The sequence below is a fragment of the Carcharodon carcharias genome, chromosome 11, assembly GCF_017639515.1.
Source record: "Carcharodon carcharias isolate sCarCar2 chromosome 11, sCarCar2.pri, whole genome shotgun sequence".
NCBI lineage: Eukaryota > Metazoa > Chordata > Chondrichthyes > Lamniformes > Lamnidae > Carcharodon > Carcharodon carcharias.
The window spans coordinates 128,154,063-128,169,359 of record NC_054477.1 but is presented as its reverse complement, the minus strand read 5'-3'; the positions used below and the strand labels follow the sequence as shown (position 1 = coordinate 128,169,359).

General features: G+C 43.5%; 1 protein-coding gene across 3 annotated transcripts in view; it reads right to left on the bottom strand.

Annotated features, from left to right (window-relative positions):
- Window positions 1-291: 291 nt before the first annotated feature.
- The window catches only part of LOC121284301 (dTDP-D-glucose 4,6-dehydratase-like), an 89,328-nt gene continuing 74,322 nt past the window's right edge, over window positions 292-15,297 (bottom strand). For all 3 annotated transcript variants that reach the window (XM_041199677.1, XM_041199676.1, XM_041199675.1), the window contains 2 exons: window positions 4,009-4,106; window positions 292-2,061 (listed from right to left, as the gene is read on the bottom strand). In XM_041199677.1, the coding sequence (XP_041055611.1) occupies window positions 1,967-2,061; window positions 4,009-4,106 (193 nt within the window). In that variant the 3' untranslated portion in view covers window positions 292-1,966. The remainder of the gene's footprint in view (window positions 2,062-4,008; window positions 4,107-15,297) is intronic.

Genomic DNA, 15,297 nt, shown 5'->3' with positions numbered 1-15,297 from the left:
GGACTAACCTCCTATTTCTATCCTCATTAGCATGTGGCACTAGAAGTAATCCAGAGATTATTACTGAAGTTCTGTTTTTTAATCAGCTTCTGAGCTCCCTAAATTCTGCTTGCAGGACCTCATCCAGCCCTTTGGGGGGTGGGGGGTGGTGAGTTGTGAAGTGGAAGAATGAGGTTTAATATCCTGAATGTTGGTTCCTGTGCTATATTTTCAAGATGTTGAACAGCAAGGACATAGTATCAAGGTGTGAATTAGAAAGGGAGAGTGAGAGAAAGAGACAGAAAAAATGACAAATAGAAATAGTTTTAATTGAACAATAATGGAGAAAAGACCGTGGGCTGGATTTTGTGGTCAGTAGTAAAGTGATGGCATTTGCTGGTGACCTTGAAGAAAGCTTCCCACCTGTGGCATGGATTATACCTTTTCCAACATTAATTTGATTCTGGTGCCAACTATAAGGGACTCTCAACATCCAGCAACAGTGATATAATCAATCAGGCCAATCACATTGAAGAATTCTCACAGCTCAAAAAACAGGAAGTAAATTTTGCATTGATTACCCTTCTTAATCATTTTACAGAGGGCAAAATAAAGATTGGGACATACACATGGGATTATGGAAAATATCATAAACACTCACTTGGAACTACAGAACCTGAGTATTGTTGAAAAGAGAGACATGTGGCCGAAGCTTTTTGTCTTGTCCTCACCGGACAAATGCTTTAAATGATCACAACAATTTATACTCTAGGAGAAAAGGGTGCTGATTTGTTGGCAAGTCAACTTTGATTGCTTTCTCCATGGCAATACCTCAGCCAATCAGGGTCGACTTGCCAACCAATCTGCACCCTTTTCTCCTGTAGTATAAATTGTTGTGACTGTATTAAATTTGGCATTCTTGCATTTGTCTCGATGAGTATCAAACACTCAAAAGATGCATAACACTACAAAGCATTCATTTTACAAAGTTCATTTCCTGATTCTGCCCATGGTGGCACACCTGGCCTGCTGTAAGCAAGCTGCTGCCTATGTTATTTCTACTGGGGCCATGTAAAGCTAAATTCTTAGTTCTTTAAAGAAAACACTACTTCCTTGAAATTATTTTGATAATTACTGGTTTAACAAGCTCAAAATAGTACATTGATTTAAAATATAATAGAAAATAAACAAAACATTCTACAATATATAAAGGACTAAATATTAAAATACATGTTATTCCCATCCAAAAACATTGCAACTAAAACAATTATATAATTAGATTTAATTTGGTAAACTATAAAATACAATATTACATTTTGTTTCCATTCTCAGGATGAGCACCACTGACAAGGCCGGCATTTATTGCCCAAGTGGGCAACACTGGCAGTGCTGCATCTACTGACCTACCCTGGTGCTTCTAATGGCATTAAAGAGCTAACCATGCAGTGTGTAACAGACAGTCACACACTAGGGATGGCAGATTTCCTTCCCTAAAGAACATTATTTAGCCAGTTACTTTTTATGACAATCTAACAACTTCATGATAATTTTATCTGATGCCAGCCCACAAATCGCCAGGTTTTTAATGAATGTGATTTCCCACTTTCAGCAGTAGAATTTGAATTCTCTGGAGTGCTAGCATGGTACCATAATCATTAGGCTACTGCCCCCTTAACGAAGCTTACAGATCACATTAGTAAAAAAGATTTTGCATATAAGGGCCCACCAAAGCTAGTTGGTACCGGAGAAAATTACTCATAAAAATAGCTTATATTTTAAAAGACTTAAATTGTATATCATTTGGCTAGGACAAGTCCTTCTTACACATGAAGCCATAATAAATTGCTTTCAAGTATTAACTTATTTAATAATTTACAAAATAGGGTACTTCCATGTTAATTATTTCTTTGCCCTTCCATGACAAACAACAAGGTCCACTTGAAGCTTCAGATGAGGTAGATTTGCTGTGACCTTAACCAAGGTACAATCACTGGCATCTTTTATAAAGTGCTAATGATGGAAAAGGACCCAGTGCTTTTTCTGCATTTGGCCAGTTGTAGAAGTTTTCTTCATACCATTCAACTAATGGGAAAAAGAACAAATTTATTGAAAACAGTAAAAAAAAGTCTGTACGTGCAGCTGCCAGAATGTTAGCATCTATCCAAGAAAGAAAAGGGCGAAAATGAATTTAAGCCACCATAATAGATTGTTCTTTGAGACCTGAAAATTTTTTCCTATAATTTTGCTCTTGAATGCATATCCAGAATTATATATGGAATCAAAATTCTTTCACTTTCACCACCTCCACTTTTATAAAGCCTAAAGCATTCTTGTTACTTGTTTCTCTATTTCTTGGGTTCCACTGTACATTTTAAGCTAGCACTGAAATAAAAATAATCTCTAACTGGTTAAAAACTAACCTGAGGATACGGATTTTCGTGGAGGAGGCGGGAAGGTTGAGTCAGGAAACTTCCAGACCCAATAGACCCGTCTCCTTTAAAAGGGCCCCTGCCTGACATATTTTCATCCTGGAAAGGTAGGGTAGGATGAATCAGACCCACTGCCTCTGGAGACAGGCCTGAGGCAGGCAGGTGGCCAGGCTGACAGGCTGGAATGTCCAGCTGCCATTTACAAGGCATTGGGCCAGTTTCAATGATCAATGTCAGGCACTCAAACCCCCACATGCCACTCCATGGCCCTCATGCCCCAGTACTACCCATATCCTCCATGTCGATCCCGCCATGTATCCTCCATAGCTACTTATCCAGTGTCCACTATGAACAGAACCCAGGATATCTTTGAAATGGACATTAAAAGAAATTCTAACAATCCAATAGAACTGTCATATTGAAAGACATTTCATACTGAAAAAAACTCTCATTCATAAAACCCATTCAAAAAATGTAAATCCCCACAAATGGGAAATCAGTCAAAAAAAGACACAACCACTTACAGCATCATTGACAGACAATCCTTTAATAACCTTAAAACTATCAAAATGTGAATACTACCCCCACTGAGATAAGTAGTTCTGGAGCTTTTGATACTCAGTCAAACCTTCATAATAACCCCAGCTATCTAAAAAAAGCATGGGAAATGTCAACAAGGGAGTCCATTGAAACTGAAATGCCAAATGATGATTTCTTTAAGATGAAGCTACTGTCTCATTTCCATTTCAAAGCAGATTAACTGTCAATCAATGGATTGTAGAAGCTGCTTGAATTTTTTTTATGGTTCAATAGCAGGGCCGTTTTATTCATAACTAAAATCATTATACATTTAAATGTCAGTCCAAAACATGACAGGATAGTTTCCCAGCACATTTTTCTACCATTTTGACTGCATTATGGCACTTTTTTCCATTGGGAAAAGTACTGTAATGCATGTCAACACTTACGCAATAGTGCTCAATGTAATGGTTAACTTACCGTTGTAGGAGAAAGTCCTATAATTAATCACTGCAGTGAAAACACCTCTAACTTACAATACAGCATAGCTGAAAGAACAAATGTTTTTTTTTGTATTTCAAAGCCTGTCGATGGAATAATTCCAGGGCAGCAAATGCATAGGAACACCACCACCTGCAAGTTCCCCTCCAAGTCACACACCATCCTAACTTGGAACTATATCTCAACTCCTTCACTATTGCTGGTTCAAAAACTTGGAACTTCCTCCCTAACAACAGAGTGTACCTGCATCACGTGACTGCAGCGGTTTAAGAAAGTACTTCACCATCTTCTCAAGGTCAATTAGAAATGGGCAATGAACGCTGGTCTTGCTAGCATTCCATTCCATGAACGAAGAAAAAAATGATGTTCAATTTCTCTGTTTGTATCACTGAAAATATCCACCATGTAATAATAGAAGCATGCTAGATAAATGCATCAGTACATACAAGAAGCTAAAATAAAAAGATAATTGGAGTCATTTAATAACCAACTTAATTATCCCGGTTGTTATTTGGCTTAGCAAAATTGCGGGATGTTTTAATGTGTAGTAGTTAAAAAATATTTCAAAGAATAACCATACTTGTTTTTCTAATTCCTTCTTCCCAAGCTACTTTGGGTTTCCAACCAAGTCTGTGCAGTTTTTTTGAATTCATTGGATAATTCAAATCATTGGAAGGCCTAGGAAACAAAAATAAGTTTTAAAATAGCATCAAGGTCTATAACTGAAGTACAACATCCTATATTTAGTCACATTCCTGAATTCAATCAGATTATTTTGTTAAATCATATAAGCTGTGTTCCTTGTTGCTATTCTGTTGAACAAAGGTAAAAAAGGTTTACCCAAGATTCTTTACGCCTACAAACTTGATCGATACAAGACATATTCTACAATTACAGCCAGTGCGTGGCATCTAGTTCCACAACTTATTGTGTGTGGCTTAGAAAAATTGTTCAATGAACCACTTTGCACATGTAGAATTGCAGCTACACTCTTAGAGATGCAAAATATTTTCCAGCACGACCATTGTTCATCTAAGAAACATTCTAGCAGGCTAATTTTTAATGTTTTTGTGTTTGCATACAGCTGACCTGCATTAATTGCACGCACAATTAATACAGTTAGAACTGAACCATTGTCAGAAACTATTACTACTATGACCTGCATTTGTAGAATGCTTATAATATTAAAAAAAGCTCAAGGTAGTTCACACAAAAAAGAAAATGGAGCTGGAGCCAAGAAAAAGTAGGATGGCTGATAAGTTTTGAAATTTTTTTTAATGACTGAGAATTGGAGAGATAGGACAGTTTAGGGACTGAATTTCAATTGAAGCCTTTGCCACCAATGGTAGTATAAAGTGATCAGGTGCACCAAAGGCCAGATATAAGGGGGTGGTGTGTTCAGTGAGGAATGTATTGCTGAATAAGGTAGGATGGAGGGAGATCATGGGGGCAGTGAAAGACATTGATGAGAAAATTAAGATGCAGAGTCTGGGAGAAAATGCAGTTCAGGGAGGAAAGGCAGAACTGATGGGTGAGTAGGACTAGGTGCGGAGTAGGATAAGGTCAGTAAATATTTGGATTTGTAAACTTCATGGAAGTTGGAGGATGGGAGATCACCAAGAAAGGTTCAGAGCAGTCAAATCTGGACAATGGCATGTCTCAGCAGGTAAGGTTAGGGCAGTGACAGACATTCTGCAGAGGTGAACATTTTCGTAAAGTTGGATTCAAGAGTCAAGATTATATCATGGAGGGACAGAAACAGTGCTGGGAGGTAACAGTGCTTTTAAGAAGCCTTGGGGAAGGAAACAAAGTTGGAAAGGATCAACAAATGAGAGAATAAAGGGAATAATGGAAGGGGAGATGGAGAAAAGAGTAAAGATAATAAATGGAGGACACCTAGGGGAATTTTTTTCTAAGTTTGAGAAAATAGAAGGGCAAAAACACCACTCATGAACTCGGGATATCCCACAGTGCTTCACAGGCAGTGATGTACACCTAGGGCAGAATTTTGCCCTTGGCGGGGGTGCTCAGCCAGGTGGTGGGGGGGCGGTTGGGAAGCCGCCGCTACCCACAATTGGCACACACCATGATTTTATGCGGGCGGGCCAATTAAGGCCTGCCCAGCGTGGAACACGATCGGCAGCACATGGCACTGCCTGGGTGAGCGGGGGGGAGGAGGGCGAGCAGGCCTGGCATGAAATTTGTGCATGCGCGCGAAAGAGTGCTTCAATCTCCCTGAGGCATGGAGCTGCCTCAGGGAGATGAAGCGCTGTCTAAAAAAGCTAATGAACAAATTAAAAATGTCATAAAACATGTCCCGTCATGTGACTGTCACATGAGCAAGGGCTTTTTTTAAATTCAAGTGTAAAATTTTTATTTTGTTTTTATTTACTTCAGGAAACCTCATCCCACTTTTTCGCCTGTCTGTTAACCGTTAAGTTGAACAGGCAGTGAAAAATTCAGCATATTGTTAACTTAATGGTTTTAATAGGACTTAGAATTGTTGGCAGATATGCCGCCGGCTCCAGCACATGCCCACCAACCTATCGCGAGAGTGCACGTTGACGTTGGCACGTTGGCAACCATGTAGGGCAGACTTGGTAAAGATGACAGATTTCCTTCCCTAAAGGAGATTGGTGAACCAGATGGATTTTTACAACTACCAACAATGGTTTGATGGTCACCATTAGGCTTTTAATTCCAGTTTTTAATGGAATTCAAATTCCACCATCTGCCGTGGCAGGATTCAAGGTCCCCAGAGCATTCCCTGGGTCTCTGGATTACTAGTCCAGTGATAATACCACTACGCCATCACCACTTCCTGGACGCTACCGGTGTCCTAGATGCCCACATGTGTAGGAAATGCTGTCAGCTGCAGAAACTTGAACTCCAGGTTTCAGGGCTCGAGCGGCAGCTGGAGTCACTGTGGCGCATCCACGAGACTGAGAGCTACGTGGATTGCACATTCAGAGAGGTGGTCACACCACAGCTTAAGGGCCTGGAGATAGAGAGGGAATGGGTGACCACCAGGCAGTCCAAGAGATGTAGTGCAGGAGTCCCCTGGGGTCCTGCTCACAAATTAGTTTTCCATTTTGGAAGCTGGTGAGGGCACTGTTCCTAAGAGAAGTGCAGTCAGAGCCAAGTTTATGGCACCATGAATGGCTCGGGTGCACAGGAGCGGGAGAAGAAGAAAGGAATATTGATAAGGGATTCATTGGTTAGGGGAACAGACAGGCGATTCTGTGGCTGTAGATGTGACTCCAGGATGGTATGTTGCCTCCCTGGTGCCAGGGTCAAGGATGTCATAGAGTGGCTGCAGGATATTCTTCTGGGGGAGGGTGATCAGCCAGAGGTCGTAGTCCACATTGGAACCAATAACTTAGGTAGGAAGGGGGATGTGGTCCTGCAATCAGAATTTAGGGAGCTAGGTAGAAAATTAGCAAGCAGGACCTCTAATGTAGTAATTTCTGGATTGCTCCCAGTGCCATGTGCCAGTGAGTACAGAGATAGGAGGATAAGGCAGATGAATGTGTGACGGGAAAGATGGTGCAGAAGGGAGGGCTGTAGATTCCTGGGACACTGGGACTGGCTCTGGGGGAGATGGAACCCGTACAAGCTGGACGGGTTGCACCTGAACAGAGCTGGGACTGAGTTCCTTGCAGGACATTTTGCTAGTGCCGTTGGGAGGGCTTTAAACTAACTTAGTAGAGGTGTGGGAACCAAGAAAAAATATTAGACAGGAATACCAGGGTGCACAACATACTTGGGGGGACAGATAGCACTAGTAGAGAGAATAGTGAGTTAATAGGTACAGTTGGAATAAGGGAGAAAGTAACAAAATCTAAATCATGCATGAATGTGAATGTACGGAGTGTAATAAATAAGATTGGGGAGTTACAGGCGCAGATTGCAATGTGGAAATATGATGTTGTGGTGATAACAGAGACCTGGCTGAAGGAAGAGCAGAACTGGGTGTTAAATATTTCCAGGTACAAGGTGTTCAGAAGAGATAGGGAAGGAAGAAAAGGAGGGGTGGCAGTATTGGTTAAGGACAGTGCTGGAGAAAGAGGAAGTCCCAGAGGGTTCAAGGACAGAATCAATTTGGCTGGAGCTAAGGAACTAAAAGAGTGCAATTACATTGCTCAGTGTAGTCTATAGACTGCCAAATAACGAAAGGACATAGAAGAACAAATCTGCAGAGAAATTACTGAGAGATGCAGCCATTATACAGCAGTTATAATGGGGGACTTTAATTACCCAAATATAGACTGGGACAGTGGTAGTGTAAAGGGTGGAGAGGGGAAAAAGTTCCTAGATTGTGTTCAGGAGAATTTTCTACAGCAGTATGTGTATAATCCAACAAGAAAGGACGCACTATTGTACCTGATTCTTGGAAATGAGGTGGGCCAAGTAGATCAATTGTCAGTGGGGGGGCATTTAGGAGACAGTGATCATCATATTGTACATTTTAGGATGATGATAGAAAAGGACAATAGGCAATCTAGAGTAAAAATATTTAATTGGACAAGAGATGACTTTGATGGGGCAAGAACGGAGCTGGGCCTGATAGAGCAGAATGAAAGTTTGGCAGGAAAAACTGTAGCTTAACAATGGGTTACCTTTAAAAATGAATTGGTTCAGGCATAGTCAAGGTATATTCCATCAAAAGGGAAAGGCAAGGCAAACAAATCCAGAGCTCCCTGGATGAAAAAGGAGATTGAAATTAAGATAAAGAAGAAAAAGTGCACTTATGACAGGTGTCAGGTAGAAAATACAATTGAGAACCAAGAGGAATACAGAAGGTTCAAAGGAGAGGTGAAAAAGCATTTTACAGAAGCAAAGAGGGGTTATGAGAAAAGACTGGCAGCCAACATAAAGTAGAATCCCAAAGTCTTCTATAGGCATATAAATAGCAAAAGGGTGGTAAAAGGGGGAGTAGGGCCGACTAGGGACCTAAAGGGGAACTTACACACGGACGATGGGGCCAAGGCTGAGGAATTAAGTGAATACTTTGCATTCGTCTTTGCCAAGGAAGTAGATGTTACCCAGGCCAAAGTGATAGACAAGGATCACTAGAAGGATTCAACATTGATAAGGAGGAAATGTTGAATAGACTGTCGGTACTTAAAGTTGACAAGGCACCGGGACCTGATGAGATGCATCCAAGAATACTGAAGGAAGTGAGAGTAGAAATTGCAATGGCACTGGCCATAATCTTTCAGTCTTCCCTAGACTCAGGGGTGGTGCCAGAGGACTGGATAATTGCAAACATGTTCAAAAAATGTTATAAGGATAAGCCCAGCAATTACAGACCAGTCAGTTTAACTTCAATGGTGGGCAAGATTCTAGAAACAATTATTCGAGATAGAATTAGTAGTCACATGGAAAAATATGGGTCAATAAAGAAGAGTCTGGATTTCTAAAGGGGAAATTGTGTTTAACTAACCTGCTGGAGATTTTTGAAGATGTAACAGAAAAGGTCGATGAGGGTAATATTGTTGATGTAGTGTACATGGGCTTTGAAAAGGCATTTGACAGTGCCACACAACTGACTTGTGAGAGAAGTTATTGCTCATGAAATAAAAGGGACAGTAGCAAAGTGGATACAAAATTGGTTGAAAAATAGGAAGCAGAGAGTAAAGTTCAATGGATATTTTTTGGGCTGGAGGAAGGTTTGTAGTGGAGTTCCCCAGGAGTCGGTATTGGGATCCTTGCTTTTCTTGATATATATTATCATCTAGATCTTGCTGTTCAGGGGACAATTTCAGTTTGTGGATAATATGAAGCTTGGGAGTGTTGTGAACTGCGAGGAGGACGGTGTGGAACTTCAAGAGCACATAGACAAGTTGGTGGAGTGGGCAGATAGTTCAGTGCGGAGAAGTGTGAGGTGATGCATTTTGGTAAGAAGAACATGGACAGCTGATATTAAATAAGGGGTGGAATTTTGAAGGGGGTGCAGGAGCAGAAAGGCTTGGGTGTCTATGTGCATAGATCATTGAAGGTGGCAGGACAGGTGGAGAGAGCAGTTAATAAAGCATATAGTATCCTGGGCTTTATTTATAGAGGCTTAGAGTACAAGAGCAGGGAGGTTATGCTGAATTTATATGGGACGCTCGTTAGACCTCAGGTGGAATATTGTGTACAGTTCCGGGCACCATATTATAGGAAGGACGCGAACACATTGGAAAGGGTGCAGAGAGGTTTACAAGAATGGTCCCAGGGATGAGAAACTTCAGATATGAGGATAGATTGAAGAAGTTGGGATTATTTTCCTTTGAGAGGAGAAGGCTGAGAGGAGACTTGATACAAGTTTTCAAAATCATGAGGGGGCTGGACAGAGTAGATATGGAGAAGCTGCTCCCACTCGAAAAAGGTTCAAGAACGAGAGGGCACAGATTTAAAGTGACTTGCAAAAGAAGCAAATGTGACATGAGAAAAAACTTTTTCACACAATGAGTGGTTCGGGTCTGGAAAGCACTGCCTGGAAGTGTGGTGGAAGAAGGTTCAATCCAGGCATTCAAGAGGGCATTAGATGATTATTTGAACAGAAACAAGGTTCAGGGGTACGGGGAAAAGGCAGGGTAATGGCACTAGGTCATAATGCTCATTTGGAGAGCTGGTGCAGACTTGAGGGGCTGAATGGCCTCCTTCTGGGCCATTAAGATTCTGTGTCACAATATATATACTCCTAATCTACCAGAGCTTTGTGATCTGATTGAAGCAAAAAGAGGAAATAAATAAAACAAGCCAATTAGAGGGGAAAAAGATGCCCTTAAGTGATCTAAACTAGACCCTGAGACCACCTGGGCTGATTAACATCATAGATACCTAACTCTTGTAAGATCATAAGAAATAGCAGGATAGGCTAATCGGTCCTTCAAGCCTGCTCTGCCATTCAATAAGATCATGGCTGATCTGATTGTGGCCTTAACTCTACTTTCTTGCTTGTTTGCTGTGACCCTTGACTTCCTTATCAATCTATCATCTGTCTAACTCAGCCTTGAACAGATTCAATGGCCCAGCCTCCACTGCTCTCTGAGGTAGAGAATTCCAAAGATTAAATGATCCTCAGGGAAGAAATCCCTTTTCATGTCCTTTTTAAGTGGGAGACACCTTGTTTTTAAATTATGCCCCCTAGTTCTAGATTTCCGCTCGAGAGAAAACATTCTGTCAGCATCTATCCTGTGAAGCCACTTCAGCATCTTATGTTTCAAAAAGATCATCTCACATTCTTCCAAACTCCAATGAATACAAGCCCAACAATTTTCATGCCAGGAATCAGCCAAGTGAACCTTCTGTGAATTGCTTTCAATGCAAGTATATCCTTCCTTAAGTAAGGAAACGAAAACAGTATTCCAGGTATAGCCCTGAAAAGTAGCAGCAATTTATCCTGCTACTACCTCCTTAATAATGGATTCTCAGATTTTCCCAATGACAGATGTTAGACTAACTGGCCTATAGTTTCCTACTTTCAGCTTTCCTCCTTTCTTGAATAGTGGTGTTACATTTGCGGCTTTCCAATCCGCTGGGACATTCTCAGAGTCCTGGGAATTTTGGAAGATTACAACTAATGCACCCATTATCTCTGCAGCCACTTCCTTTAAGACCCTAGGATGCAGGCCATCATGTCCAGAGGACTTGTCAGCCTTTCATCCTATTAGTTTTCCTAGTACTTTTTCTTGAATGATTATGATGTTTTAATTTCCTTCCTCCCTTTTGCCTCTTGCTTTTCTACTAATCTTGGATGTTTTCTCTGTCTATGAAGACAGATACAAAATACCTGTTCAAATTTTCTGCCATTTCCTCATTTCCCATTATTAATTCCCCAGTTACACCATCTAAGGGACCAACACTCACTGTTGTTACCCTTTTCCTTTTTATATACTTGGAGAAGCTTTTACTGTCTGTTTTTATGTTTCTGGCGAGTTTTCTCATACTCCAATTTCTCACTCATTTTTTTGTCATCCTTTGTGGATTTCTGAAGTTTTTCCAATCTTTTGGCCTACCACTAATCTTGGCAGAATTGTACATCTTTTCTTTCAATTTGATTTCCTTAGTTAGCCTTGGATAGTGCATCCTTCTCATAGAGTTTTTCTTTCTCCATGGAATATATCTTTGTTGTATGAAATATCTTCTTAAATGTCTGCCATTGCTTTTCTACCATATTACCTTTTAACCTATTTTCTCAGTCCACTTTAGCCAACTCTGTTTTCATACCTTGTACAAGGTGGTCTCTGTCCAGCTAGAAATAGGCGCAACTCTTGAAGGAACGCAATGAATAGATGCTCACTGCATGAACCATCAACTTGTACACAGGTACAGGATACTTTAACCTATTCAGTTAATATATTGATCTACATAAACACAATCTAACACTATCATTATTTTATAAATCCCGATCAAATCACCCCTAAATCTACGCCCCTCTAAAGTATACAGAGAATTACATAGAGGGCAGAATTGTCCCAGATTTGCACTAAGTCCAGCAGCAGACGGGCAAAAGAATGTTTTTCCCACTGGCTGCAAAGGCAGGTTTTTGCGCTGTCTCGTCCTAATCCCGGCTCGTTAATCAAGCATTCCTGGGAAACATGCCATTTCGATCACTCGAGTGCCTTTTGGACTCCATGGAGATCCACCGTAATGTCCTCTACCACTGTTCTAGCCGCAGGAGTTGCAGCAACATCACTAATCCAGCATGGGAGGTGGTAGCAGTGGTGGTCAGTGCCAACACCCTGCAAAAGAGGACAGTTGTCCAGTGCAGGAAGAGGATGAAAGGTCTCATTCATTCTGCCAGGTTAATTTACTCTTCTCATCATTCTCAACTCACGCACTCACAAACCCATCACACATCCACAGGGATCTTACACCTCAAAGGGACAACACCACTAACTCTCACATACCTTCACATCTCTATCAGACTCATATCCTCTGCAGCTCGCGTCCTTATCCCGTCCATGTCTCCGCTCACCACACAAACATTCCGTGCAGTGCCATGTGTCCTGGTCACACTCTCTCCATCTGTTTTCCTGCAGGAGAAGCTGGCTCACAACAGCAGGGAGAGGTCCGTCACTGGGGATGGAGTGACCCACATTAGGCCCCTCGCTCACTTTGAGAAGCATGTCATCGCACTGACTGGCAAAAATGTGGACCGTGCCTGCTGCGATGGTGAGATTGGTGGCAAACACCCCCATGGGATCATGCACCACATCATGCCTCTCTCAACGCAAACGTGAGTGCTCTCTCTCCTGCTTTTGAGTGTGGTGCCATGCACTAAATATCTCTCCTTTGGTTCACAGGGAGCTCTGCCAAGCGACCGACACCATCAGCCAACCAGTCCCTCAGATCCATCCAGATCCTCACCTCCAGCAAAGAGGACTCCTCCATTGAAGAGCTGGAAATAAGCAGCTTGGGAGACATGTCACAGTGCTTACTCACACCCTCCACCAGCATAGAGAGTCACAGCTGGTGGTCACCACACGGACACATGTCCGCAGCAGGAGGAGGCAGGTTCAGCTGAGCTCCCCGCAACTCGGAGAACTGCTGAGGCATCTGTGAGGTCTGAGTCAGATGACGAGCCTCAGGGTTTGGCCTTCCAACTCAACCTGGAGTCAGCAGAAGGCGGGGCAACATCATGCAGAGCTATTGGAAGTGGCATGTGAGTCAGAGGAGTGTGCCCGCCTGCTCTCTGATGAAGAGGTGCCCACATGTGCGCATTTGGAGGACTCCATGGGGAGGATGGCGGATGCCATGGAGACCCTGGTCCAGCGGAACGTGGAGAAACACAGACCTGCACTCCATCGCAGTTGCCATGGGTGAGTCTCCGCAGTGGCGACAGGAGAGAGAATCGGGTCACCTTGGCATCCCCACAGTTGCTCCTTCCCCTCAAGGAGTCAGGCTAGGGCACTCGGTCACCTGAAGGGAGGATGAGTGGCAGCTGGACACCCCTATATCATCACTCAGGAATCTCAGAGGCTGTCAGCTCACTCCGAGTCCTCTTTGCCTGTGACCACTCTCCCATGCACACAGATACTTCCTGCAGCACAGTCATCTCTATGTTCTGGACAATTTGAATGCTGCCTGCTGGGGTTCGCTTTCAGTTGACAATCTGAGCTGACCTGCATCTCCACCCACCCACCGATCACACTCCCATGCAGCACCTGATCTTGATCATGTCTCGTTTCACTTTGATTTAGCAAGCATGGTCCTGCTACATTTTTTCCTGTGCTCCCCTGTCCTTTCCCCTCCCCCAGTCACCCATTTTCTTCCCCCTATCACTGTCAACAGCCCCCCACCGGCATCACCTTTCACCTACACTTTGTGACCTACCAGCCACAACCCTTTTCTTTTGGAGATGTCCAGGTGAACGTGCATGCTCCCCTCCTTCCCAAAAATCCCACCCCCGTCCACGTTAAGCTCCCCGATCTCCTCCTTCCCACCCCCAGGGTCCGTGTCTACCTTCAAGTCCACACCAACCACCTTCGCCGAACCTTCTACAGATACCGGCGCACCCCCACCTTCTCACCCTATTGCCTCACTCTGCCCTGTCATTCTCACCATTCCTTCGTACCACACCCACCCTCAGTTCACTCCCCAGGAGGCAGTCTTGGACTCATTAGAGCCCTCCCTTGCATGTTCACTTGGATATCTCCCCTTCCGGACTCCTTCCCACCTTGGAACTCCATCTCCTCTTAGTCCTTCTCTTCGGACAACCTTACTCCTTCCTCCCCCGTACCTCTTCCCCCCACCGAACTCCTTCCCCTACACCTTCCTTCCCCCTTACACATACCACCCGGTTGCTGTCTTCTCCCCATTACACGCTCCTTCCCCCAGTCCCTCCCCCCTCTCAATCTTACCCCCCGCCCCCCAGGACCTTTGGTTTGCCCCTCCTAACCTCACCCCTCCCTTCTTCTTCGTTTGCCGTTCCCAACCTCACTCCCTGACACCTTCGTTCCCCTTTCCCAACCTCACCGCCGACACCTCTTCCTCTCCCAGTCGATTCTAGACCTTCCTCTCCCACCCCACCCAGGTATACCTGCCTCTCCCAAACACTGATGGACCTTCCTCACTACCCCCTCAATGACCATCTGTTGTGAGTGGACCCTCAAAGGTGACATTCCACCTTCCGTGAGTTGCTTCGCGGCGAAGCCTTGTCCATGAGAATCCACCCAGCATACCATGGACAATCCTCCAAGGTCCCGTTGTTGTCATGCTCCAGCATCTCCTGCTCCTTGGATGTCCGTGATGTGAGCAAGGCCTTGGCGGTAAATCCCGACTTCTGCACACTTATCAAGATGTGTTCTGCACTGGCGTGTTTTCCCGCCGACGTGGGCAGATGGTCCAACGTGGGGGGGATGGTTCTGGGGGGGCTGGCCTTACAACGATATGCAGATGTATTATAATGGGGTTCCCAATGTCTGACAGCGGGAAATGCGGCCTGATGGGCAGAGCGGACAACTGCATACTGGTTTCACGACGTCGTGAAACCGATTTTTGGCTTTCTCACCATATTGTCCGCTCACGCTGCTGAACATGCTCGGCATCAGCAGGCACAGAAAATTCCACCCAGAATATACAGCACTATTCGCCTCCAACCAGTCTCTGTCAGTATTTGTATTCCACTTGACCTTCCTCTCTTCTTTCCTTACCTAGATGTATCAGCAAACCCTTCATTCCTTTCTCCCTCATGTGCTTATCTAGCCTCCCTTAAATTCATTTGCTCTATTCACCTCAACCACTCCCTGGGTAAAGAGGTTTATTTGGAGTTCCTTATTTAATTTTTTGGTGGTTATCTTATATTGATGTCCTCTAGTTTTGCTCTTCCTCACAAGGGGAAACACTCTCTCCATGTCTACTTATCAGCCCTTTCATA